We start from the raw sequence: 12,708 nt of genomic DNA on the forward strand, positions 1-12,708 counted from the left end.
AGTCTTACAATAGTAAATCCAGTAAAATCCCTTATAAGAATATAATAGGTACGCAATTCGATGGCGGAGGTAAAATTTTAATAAGTTAAAATTTTACGTAAAAGAGATTGTGACTAGAGGGATTTGAACTAGTAGTCTTATAAATGTTTTGACCCCCTTAACCACTAAGTTATACTTTTCTATTAATCTATTATGTCAAAGAAATTCAAAATATAATATATAGAGGTACGGAATAAATTTTGTTTTATATGTACAATGTAATTTACGACAAATAGGATCCGGATTAATCCCCTTCCGCCCCTTAAATCCGTCCCGCTTATGCTCATAAATAGAGAAAGGATTTGAAAGCTATTATAAGTTCAAAATTATGCATTTCACCTTTAAAATATGCACTTATAATCATAATAATGTATATCATGATTAAAATTAGAAGTTCTAAAGGTTTTTCTTAAATGTGTCAAAAAAAAACTTCAATTTTAATTCCATGTGTAGAGACTAAAATTGTCTTAAATTAAGATCAAGATATCCACATTGAACCATGAAAATGAAAGGATGTGACATGATGATGGGAAAATTATACATGGAAACTTATATTCTTGACACATAATTCCTTCATCTCCTTAACTCAGAAAAAGGAGATTAGCTTAAACTATGAACAAGATGTTTCCCAATTTACCCTTCCTCTACTTCTCCTAATCTAAACCCTTAGGTGAAATTACCAAAAAGGGCCTGGTACATTACACTACATTGCTTTCAATGAAAGACTCAAGGGTTGGAAACCCAGAAAAAGAGCCAAAATCAAACCCACATGAACCACCGTCAACCTCGACATCCGGCGGCGGAGTAGAGGCGGCGACTGACCCGACTGCTGTAGTGGGGTCCACTATCTGCTGTTGTTGAGCGACGTGGTCCAATAGGAAAGCTGACGTGTCAAGCGTTGGCAAAAAACAGCTACCAGGTTGTAGCCGGCTAACAACACGCTGAGGTTCAGGTTTCAGAACATGAGCAACCGGCAGCTGCCCGTTCCCGCCGCCGGTCACCTGCTGCACCATATCCCGGAAATTATCCACGTCAGCTGTTATATATGTCGTCGTATTGCGCCTTGAAGCACGTGACTTCCTCTTTGATATCTTCCCGCTTATTGTCTCGTTCTCAGACCCACCCGAAACAGTCCGACCTGAACCGGTCGAAGTCTGAACCGGGGTCGTCTCCGGCTTTTGGGTGGACAGAGATTTTTGGAGCAATTTGGTTAACGTACTTTGTGTTTCTCTGGAAAATACGTCGGGAAACCAAGAATCAGCAAAAGCAGAACGAAAAGCCCATGGCTCCATAGTCATTAAATTGTCAGATGCAGCCATTTTTCAAGATTTTCAGTACAGAAATGAACTTAAACTAGTAGGGCTAAATTAAGCTCAAAAAATTCCAACTTTGAGTAATAAAACTTGTTCGATAGCATTTTCTTTAGAGAAGATCGACTGGGTTAAGAGTTGCAGAGTGAAGTGAAAAGAGCAGAAGATATGAATATGAACAAATATGAAAGGAGGAGGAAGTAATGGTTGATATATAATTGGGAGCTTAGAGTAGGAGGGAAGGAACCGCGTTTTTGGGGGACACGTGTCAGCCTATGTGTACGGACAGCAATGACTCGAAAGTAGGTTGTGCATAATTTGATAAATACCGAATTATCGTACCGAAATCGAAAACTTTGGTATACGGTATTTTGGTATTTGGTATGGTATTTGCTTTAAATTTTAAAAAAAATGGTATTAGGTATGGTATTTGGTATTTTGAAATAAAATACCGAAATACCGATACCGTACCGAAATATATATTATATTACGCAAAACATATATTTATCAAGTATAACATATATATAAAAAATCTAATATTTTACTTTCCTTTATTGTTTAAGTTCATCAATTAACTCTAAACAAGTAATGAGATATTTTCTAATGATCAAATATTCTTTTACGTACAATTTTCTCTATTTGGGTCGATATTTGCTAGTTTTGGACAAAATTGATGTCAACAAACATTTTCAGTTTTGTATTTTTGAGTACTTTAATTAAGAATATTAGAGTATATGGTTGTATGCACTAGTTAGTATTCAAACCGAATAAACCGAAGTTACCGAACCGAATAAACCGAAACCGAAAGGAGAAAAACCGAACCATACCGAATTTAATTAGGTACGGTATTGGTATAGAATTTTAAGAAACCGAATACCGAAAATACCGAACCGAAATATCTAAATATCGTACCGTGCCGACCGACGAACCCCCTCCTCGAAAGAGTACAGACAAACTTGGGTTATCATTTTATTTTGACGGTCGAGTTTTCTCAAATAAAATTGACTTTTCTATTTATGGGCATTGATGACTGCCTAAGAATTACAAACGTTTAAGGGAAAAGGGGCAGCCAAAAAAGTCAACAAAAGAATAGGACAGAAAAGCTTATACTAAAATGACATAACGAAACAAGTTTTTTTTTCATGGAGTGTTTAACATGTAATTAGATTTTAGTGCGTACTGATATATATTTTATCGAGGATATAACCCTTAACTAGAAGGTGTGAAGGTCGAGAATTAGGGTACGAAGATAGTGAGTAGTCGAACATTCTTCTTTTCCACATTAGTACGTAGTATTAGTACGCATCTTACTATTTGGATGTATAGTTATGGTTTCTTTTTATGGCTTTTACACTATCGTATTTTTTTTATTTTATTGTTGTGCTTATGATTTTTTTGAACCGGGAATCTATTGGAAACAGCATCACTACCTCCACATGGGTAGAGTAAGGTTTGTATACACACCACCATCTTCAGACCCTATTATATGGGATTAAACTCGCTTAGTTATTATTATTTTCGTAGTGATGTGAAATTTTGACAAGTTAATGGCCCTGATAGAGCAATTGATGTTCAATCAGTTTATTACATTCAGCATATATATTGTTCCATTTATTTTTTAATTCGATAAAACGGTTTATGTGGACACCTGTTAATCAGCTGTACTCTATAATAATCGTAGATATGCCTTTAAGTTAGACTATGACATATTAAATATGTATAGTTTTCTAAAGAAAAAAAACACATAAGGCATTGATTTAAGACCAAAATAACACATAGTCCACCAATTACATTTTACGTGATGTACTATTTTCTTAATTTATTCAAAAGAGAATTAAATGTTTTAATATTTTGCAGGCATATTTTTATAGTTACAAAATTATCATGGCATATTGTTTACTATAAATTTTATTTTGGATTACATGTCCAATGAAATACTTCAAAGGAATGGAATAACGTGGAATTAAGTTGACTTATTAAGATAAAAATAACATGGAAATATATTCTAGTGGTCACAATTCAGGAAATTAGGTAAGGAAGTCAAATAATCAAATATATAGAGTACAGCCCTCAAGCTGTTGAAAATGACAACTAAATCCAATGAGCTAAAAAAGTAAAAAGGCAAAAGATAAAAAAAGAGATCCTACCATTAATTAGATAGTGTTATAAAATAATAAAAGAAGTAAAAGAATATTGCAGAGAAAAAGAGAGAGAAGATTCTTATTGATATTGGGATGAATTACAATGGAATAAAACCCTTTATTTATAGGGAGAGGTTGACTTCACCAAGTAACAAACCCTATAATCTCTCTAAATATGGACATTCACCATAAATAGAATTCTATTTATAACACTCCCACTGAATGTCTATTCAACAGATAATGTGCCTCTTTAAAACCTTAACTAAAAGAAAACCCAATGGAAAAAAATTCTAGAAAAGGAAAAAGAGTACACATGTTTAGAAATGCGCCTATTGGTTGCCTCGTTAAAAACCTTGCAAGGAAAACCCAGTGGGACAAAACCTTGTAAGGGAAAAGAGTGCAACGCGCATTAACTCCCCCTGATGAGAGCATCAATTCACATCCTTGAGCCTTCGCACCGATCTTATAAACTAGCTTCTTGAAGATTGACGTTGGTAGAGATTTTGTGAACAAATCAGCCATATTATCACTTGAACGAATCTGTTGCACATTGATATCACCATTCTTTTGAAGATCATGTGTGAAAAATAACTTTGGTGAAATGTGCTTTGTCCTATCTTCTTTTATGAATCCTCCTTTCAATTGAGCTATGCATGCTGCATTATCTTCATACAAAATTGTGGGTAACTTGTCACATTTCACACCACATTTGTCTCGAATAAGATGTATCATAGACCTCAACCACACACATTCTCGACTTGCTTCATGAATAGCAATTATCTCAGCATGATTAGATGAAGTAGCCACAATTGATTGCTTAGTCGATCGCCAAGATATGGCAGTGCCTCCACAGGTAAATACATAACCTGTTTGAGACCGAGCCTTGTGCGGGTCAGATAAATACCCAGCATCAGCATAACCAACAAGATTGGGACTGCAATTGTTGCCATAAAATAAGCCCATATCGGTAGTCCCTTTTAGAGACCGCAATATGTGTTTGATTCCATTCCAATGTCTCCTTGTGGGAGCAGAGCTATATCTTGCTAAGACATTAACTGAAAAAGTTATGTCAGGCCTTGTAGTATTGGCAAGATACATTAGTGCACCAATTGCACTAAGATATGGTACTTCAGGACCAAGTAGCTCTTCATTCTCTTCTTGAGGTCGGAATGGATCCTTATTCACATCAAGTGATAACCATCGGAGTACTTAATGGATGTGCTCCATCCATGTAAAACCGTTTCAGTACCTTTTCTATGTAGGTAGATTGATGAACAAAAATTCCGTTTGCCAAATGTTCAATTTGCAAACCAAGACATAATTTTGTCTTTCCGAGATCTTTCATCTCGAATTCCTTCTTTAAATAATCAATTGCCTTTTGGAGTTCTATAGGAGTTCCAATAAGGTTTATGTCATTAACATATACGGCAAGTACAACAAATTCCGATGTTGTTTTCTTTATAAAAACACATGGGCAAATGGCATCATTTATATAGCCTTCCTTTAATAAATACTCACTAAGACGATTATACCACATTCGTCCTGATTGCTTTAGACCATACAAAGATCTTTGCAAATTGATTGAAAACATTTCCCGGGACTTTGAATTATGTGCGTTTGGCATTTTAAATCCATCGGGAATTTTCATGTATATCTCATTATCAAGTGAGCCATAAAGGTAGGCGGTAACCACATCCATTAAATGCATATCAAGCTTTTCATGGACAACAAAACTAATAAGATAACGGAACGTTATAGCATTCCATAACGGGTGAATATGTCTCTTCATAATCGACACCAGGCCTTTGTGAAAATCCTTGTGCAACAAGGCGTGCCTTATATCTTTGTACCTCATTTTTCTCATTTCTCTTGCGTACAAAGACCCATTTATAGCCAACAGGCTTAACACCATTAGGTGTTTGGACTACAGGCCCAAAAACTTCACGTTTCGCAAGTGAGTTCAACTCTGATTGGATTGCTTCTTGCCATTTTGGCCAATCACGTCTTCATCGACATTCTCCAACAGACTGAGGTTCAAGATCCTTACTTTCTTGCATAATGCTAGATGCAACATTATATGCAAAGACATAATCCACCACTATATCCATTCGATTCAAATTTGTCTCAATATCGATTGGATTTATTGATAGTTCCTTATTTTCTTGAGTCTCGGGCTCAGTGGATTCCTCATGAATCTCAGAATTTATTAAATTGTGGATTTCTTCATGAGATTCTTTCGTAGTGTCGTTTTGATCATTTGTTTTCCTTTTTCTAGGATTTCGATCTTTGGAACCTAATGGTCTGCCACGTTTAAGGCGTGCTTTTGACTCATTAGCTATGACACTAGAAGATTGTCCAATAGGGACATCAATACGGATTGGAACATTCTCCGCAGGGATATGTGATTCTGTTATCCTTTTCATATCCGTAAATGCATCTCGCATTTGATTTGCTATTCTCTGCAAATGAATAATCTTTTGCACCTCTTTTTCACAAATTGAGGCGCATGGATCAAGATGAGATAATGATGGATTTTTCCACAAAATTTCCCGTTTGGTTTCACCACCTTCTCCCCTTAATTTTGGAAAAAGTGTCTCATCGAATCGACAATCCTCAAATCGAGCAGTGAATAAATCCCCCGTTAATGTTTCAAGATAGCGAATAATGGAGGGCGATTCAAACCCAACGTATATTCCTAACCTTCTTTGCGGACCCATTTTGGTGCGATATGGTGGTGCTACAGGCACATATACTGCGCATCCAAAAATTCTTAAATGGGATATATTAGGTTCATGACCCAAAACTAATTGCAACGGGGAATATTTATGATAATTTATCGGTCTGAGACGAACTAGCATCGCTGCATGCAAAATGGCGTGACCCCAAACAGAAGTGGGTAACCTCGTTTTCATGAGTAACGGTCTTGCTATCAATTGCAGACGTTTAATTAAAGACTCTGCAAGACCATTTTGAGTGTGAACATGAGGTACAGGATGTTCCACTTTTATCCCAATTGATAAGCAATAATCATTAATTGCTTGGGATGAAAACTCAGCAGCATTATCAAGTCTAATAGACTTAATTGGATTATCAGGAAATTGTGCCCGTAATCGAATTATTTGTGCCATTAATTTTGCAAACGCGAGGTTGCGAGATGACAATAGGCACACATGGGACCATCTAGACGATGCGTCTATTAAAACCATAAAATATCTAAACGACCCACTAGGTGGGTGAATAGGTCCACAAATGTCCCCTTGTATATGTTCCAAAAACGCAGGGGACTCAATTCCAACCTTTGTTGGTGATGGTCTAATAATTAACTTGCCTTGATAACAAGAAGTGCAAGAAAATTCATTATTTAAAAGAATCTTTAAATTCTTTAATGGATGCCCATTTGAGTTTTCTATAATTCGTCTCATCATAATTGATCCAGGGTGTCCCAATCGATCATGCCAAAGTACAAAAGTATTAGAATCAGTAAACCTTTTGGTTTACAATTAGAAATGTGCCTCAATTGCACTAATTCTTGTCCAATACAGGCCACAAGACAAAGATGGAAACTTCTCAATAACCCTCTTTTGGCCAGAGACATTCTTGGTAATGATGAGATATTCAAGATTATTCTCATCTATTGTCTCAATATGATATCCATTTCGACGAATATCTTTAAAACTCAACAAGTTCCTCTTGGACTTGGAGGAGAACATTGCATTCTCTATGATAAGTATTGTTCCCTTAAGCAGAGTTATAGTAGCTCTTCCAGAGCCTTCAATTGAATTACTACTACCAGAAATTGTAGTAACATCTGCCTTACACATACTTAAATGAGAAAAATATTTCTTCTCTTTGAATATTGTATGTGTTGTGCATGAATCAACTAAACAAATATTTGATCCAAGTTTGCTTTGTGGAATATCCATATTTTCTTCCTATGGATTGACATACAAAAAGGAATATACGAATAAACATTAGTATTTTCAGAGAAAAAAAAGGAAAGGAAACAAAGTTTGAATATAATGAAGTTTAAGGAGGAAAGAAGGCTTTTCAATCAAATCATGAATTCTGTCTTCCTCATCCAATTACAGTAAAAGAAAATATTTCCGCCATTAGAACTCAAGGTTGCATTATTTATACCCAATAATCCTAATGTCGTTACAATTTCAACAGATTATAAATCATGTTTATTTGTCATTTTGTCATAATGTGCATGTTGTTACGTCACATTAACTAGAACACTCATGAAACTACATAGTGATTCTATGTGTTCGTAACGTGCAGACTCGTATGGTTCTGACTATAGTTCTTATTAACACTAACTAATTTTTATATCATGTGCAACTATAGTTATTGTGATGATAATAAAAACTTTAGTAACTAATAAACAGTCAACATAAAATACCGTATTCTTAACCTACGTGTATACTATAATTGCTTATCAAAATGATATAAGTAGTCTATCTGTATGAAGTAAACAGAACAATAAAATAATAAATAAAAGACAAGATTGTTTCCAACATCACACGTAATTTATGATTGTATATGTTTGTATTAATATTAATTGATACTAATGACTACTACTCATGTAAAGAACTGTGATTACATGATGTTTATCTAGCTACTACGAACAGGCACAAATAAAAATTGAACTATTCAATCATCTTTAACCACGGATCCATCACCGATCAAGTGGTCTATTTTTCCATCAAGGCGCTCAAAGGAGTCTGCCACATCCAAGTGGGTGATGTCAAAATCATTGTCAGAGACAAAATTGGCTTCAGGGCCTTTATTCTTTAGAGATGCTTGATAAAGCTCAACCAAATGTCTTGATACACGACAAATATTTGCCCAATGCAATTTTCCACCGCAACGATAGCATTCAGTTTCTGAACCATTTGCTTTTGGCTTCTCATCTTTCCCTTTCCACTTTTGGTGGTTATTTCTCTTTGGGGGATGATTAACACCAGGAAAATTTCTTCCTTGTCTACGGCCACGGCCACGACCACGACCACGACCACGAATAGAGTCACGGCCTTTTTCACGCTTAGCATAATGGGAATACACCTCATCCACTTCAGGCAATGGTGTAGACCCAGTGGGTCGATTTTCGTGATTTCTCATGATCAAGTCATTGTTTCGCTCAGCCACAAGGAGAAGAGAAATCAGCTCAGAGTACTTCTTGAAACCTTTCTCTCTGTACTGCTGTTGCAGGACCATATTGGAGGCATGAAACGTTGTAAACGTTTTTTCAAGCATGTCATAATCAGTGATAGTATCTCCACAGAGTTTCAATTTAGAAGTAATTCTGAACATCGCAGAATTATATTCAGAAACAGACTTAATGTCTTGGAGCCTCAGATGAGCCCAATCATATCGTGCTTGTGGAAGAGTGACCAACTTTAAGTTGTCATATCTTTCTTTTAAGCCATTCCACAAAATAAGTGGATCTTTGACTGTGAGATATTCAATTTTCAACCCTTCATCAAGGTGATGGAGCAAGAAAATCAAGGCCTTAGCACAGTCTTGGGTGGATGCTTTATTTCTGTCTTTAATGGCGTCTCCAAGACCCATTGCATCTAAATGGATTTCAGCATCCAACACCCATGTCATATAGTTCTTGCCCGAAATTTCAAGGGCAACGAACTTTCTTTTCATAATGTCAGTCATAATTAAAAAGAGGAGAAAAATTACCTTAATCTTCTCAAAGAGCTTCTTGAGACGGTAGAGTCTCGTGCTGATAACATGTTATAAAATAATAAAAGAAGAAGAAGAGTATTGCAGAGAAAAAGAGAGAGAAGATTCTTATTGGTATTGGGATGAATTACAATGGAATAAAACCCTCTATTTATAGGGAGAGGTTGACTTAGCCACCAAGTAATAAACCCTAGAATCTCTCTAAATATGGACATTCACCATAAATAGAATTCTATTTATAACAGATAGATATAAATTGAATTACTATAATATAATAGAGCCAAAGGCCGAGTGATTTTATTTTGTGTCTCACACAACTTACACTAGTTGTGTGAGGCCTTTTTTATCTCACATATTTGTGGACCCATATCTTACACATCTGGGTCCACAAAAATTCTTGGACCACACAGTTGTGAGACAAAAAAGAGGTCTCACACAACTAGTGTTCGTTATGTGAGGCGCAAAATAAAAATTTTCGGGACAACTTCTCCAGAAGGTTAAAATTCAAATATATGAACTAAAAAACTTTAAAATTAAAGACTAAAAATTTTAGAGGGTCCCACTTATGATGCCATGCAGACGGGATCATTGCGTGGATGACGTCACTAAAAATATTTAGTAGCTCGGCATAATTGGGCGGTTTTTAAACAGTTGCCGTCCAATAAATGCATTTTAATTTTGGTCCGCTTTGTGCTTGTGTTGCCAAACAAAAATAAAAATGATTTTAGGATATTAGTTTTTTAGACATTTGGTAATTGAAATATTAATATCTATTCCTAATATATTCCTGTTAAATTTCGATTATAATAGAAAACTAAACTTATCAAATGTAACCATACATTAATAGTGTATTATAAAATGCTGCTACTCGATCTATACTAGCTGGTAGGCATTTGGATTTGGATTTAGTTTAGTTTTTCTTTTACTTTGTTTTAATTTAGGTTTTTGGTCCCTTCTGAGAAGATAAAATATGACCTTATCTTTGAATTACAAAACTGCTCTCAGCTGGAATCTTGTTTGCATCAAAGGCATTAATCACATGTCCTTGATTAGCTTTCCATGTTATGATCGTTGAAGATGTCAAAGTCTCACGTCGAGAATTTGGTAATTTGGTTCGGAATTTTTCCCTATAAAAGGAGGCCTAATGTTTAGAATTTAAATACACCTCTCATTTGCCTTCTCATCTTCTTAAGGCATTTGTATCTTCTCTCTCTTTAGTATTATTTCACTCGTATTTTTGGAGTGGAATAAAATATTAGTTGTGTCTGAGGAAGTAGGCAAAATTGGCCGAAACTCGTAAATTCTGGTGTTCTTTTTTATTGTTGTCTTATTGTCTTATTTATTATTTTGTAGCTGCCATAATTTTGGTATAGTAGTTGTGACTCATTCACACTATATACATTTGGCTTCCGCAACAATTGGTATCAGAGCCAAGGTACTGTCTAAGTATGCTATGTGGTTGCAGCATAGTCTGATCTTCCACACCAGAAAAGATTTAACTTGGTAACTGAGTCAAGGTTCTGTCTGAGTATGCTCTGTGGTTGCAACTTAGTCTGATCTTCCACACCAGAAAGGAAATAATCTTGATTTGTGTTGTCAGCTATTAATAATATTTGTGTCAAAAATGGGAGACAATAAACAAGAAGAATCTACATCAAGTGTCAATAATACGTCATCGTTGGCATCTTTGCTTATGACAAGAATTGTGTCAAATGCGAAATTTGTGGTAGAAATTTTTGACGGGTCATGACATTTTGGGATGTGGCAAGGCGAGGTTCTAGATGCCCTTTTTCAACAAGGGCTAGATCTTTCCATTGAAGAAAAGAAGCCAGATGTTATTGGAGAAAAAGATTGGAAAATTATCAACCGTGTTGCTTGCGGTACCATTCGATCCCACCTTGCTAGAGAGCAGAAATATCCATACATAAAGAAAACTTCTGCAAGTAAATTATGGAAAGCACTGGAGGATAAATTTTTGAAGAAAAACAGTCAAAATAAATTGTACATGAAGAAGAGACCGTTTCGCTTCACCTATGTTCCTGGAATATATCACCAGTTTTAATAAGTTGGTCACAGATTTGTAAAATATGGATGCAACTTTTGATGATGGTGACTTGGCCTTGATGTTGTTGGGGTCACTTCCTGATGAGTACGAGCACCTTGAAACTACTCTACTCCATGGAAATAACGAAGTTTCTCTCAGAGAAGTTTGTTCGGCTTTGTACAACTATGAACAAAGAAAGGGAGAAAAACAGATGGGCGGAGAAGGAGAAGCACTAGTTATGAGGGGTCGTCCTCAAAATCAAACGAGGACAAAGAATGGAATATCCAAGTCAAGATCTAGACCCAGCAAAGATGAATGTGCCTTTTGTCGAGAAAAGGGGCACTGGAAGAAAGACTGTCCGAAGTTGAAGAATAAGGCCAAACATAACAATGGAAAGGCCATTATGGATTCAACAAATGTAGCTGATTGTGATGATTCAGACTAACTTCTCATTAGTTACAACGGAGTCATCAACATCATCATACATATGGTTGATGGACTCGGCTTGTAGCTATAATATGTGTCCCAACAGGGACTGGTTCGTGGATTTTCAATAAAGAGAATATGGAGTCATCCACACAGCGGATAACAGCCCTCTTACCTCATATGGCATTGGTCCAATATGATCAAGGAACCATGATGGAATGATCAGAACATTAACAGATGTTCGATATGTACCGGGTTTGAAAAAGGATCCCATCTATGTGGGAGCCCTAGAATCAAAAGGGTTCAAAATCATTGCAGAAAATGGAGTAATGAGAATATGCTTCGGTGCACTAGTGGTAATGAATTCCAATCGGAAAAATAATAACATGTACCACTATCACGGTAGTACAGTTAGTGGGACAGTTATAGTGACATCCAGTGACGACAAAGAGGCAGAAGCAACCAGACTATGGTACATGCGCTTGGGACATGCTGGAGGAAAATCCTTGAAAACTCTATCAGATCAAGGATTGTTAAAAGGAGTAAAAACTTGCAACTTGGAGTTTGCGAGCATTGTGTCAAAGGGAAACAGATAGGGGTTAAATTTGGTACAGCGATCCATAATACTAAAGGCATTTTGGATTATGTACACTCTGATGTTTGGGGTCCTTCCAAAACACCTTCATTGGGTGGGAAGCAGTATTTTATAACCTTTGTTGATGATTTTTCCTGAAGAGTGTGGGTGTATACAATGAAGAGTAAAGATGAAGTGTTGGGAATTTTTCTCAAATAGAAGACGATGTTGGAGAATCAAACATGCAGGAGGATCAAGTGTATTCCCAAAAACAATGGAGGTGAATACAAAATGATCATTTCAATAAGGTCTGTGAAAATGATGGCATCGTCTGACACTTCACTGTCAGACATACACCACAATAGAATGGAGTGGCAGAACGTATGAACCAGACTTTGCTGGAGAAAGTACGGTGTATGTTGTCCAATGCTGATGATATGTTGATATCTTCTAAAAATTCAAAAGAAATTGATAAGTTGA

The 12,708-nt window shown here is 36.0% G+C and overlaps 1 protein-coding gene across 1 annotated transcript; it reads right to left on the minus strand.

The window, feature by feature from the left end:
* On the minus strand, nucleotides 490-1,529 carry LOC109228154 (calmodulin-binding protein 25-like). Its single transcript, XM_019393331.1, has one exon. The coding sequence runs from the start codon at nucleotides 1,356-1,358 to the stop codon at nucleotides 738-740; it is 621 nt and encodes a 206-aa protein (XP_019248876.1). The 5' UTR covers nucleotides 1,359-1,529; the 3' UTR covers nucleotides 490-737.

Source organism: Nicotiana attenuata, chromosome 6, assembly GCF_001879085.1.
Source record: "Nicotiana attenuata strain UT chromosome 6, NIATTr2, whole genome shotgun sequence".
Taxonomy (NCBI): Eukaryota; Viridiplantae; Streptophyta; class Magnoliopsida; order Solanales; family Solanaceae; genus Nicotiana; species Nicotiana attenuata.

Coding starts and splice junctions, on each gene's coding strand:
- LOC109228154 (XM_019393331.1), bottom strand. CDS start 1,358: ATGGCTGCATCTGACAATTTAATGACTATGGAGCCATGGGCTTTTCGT.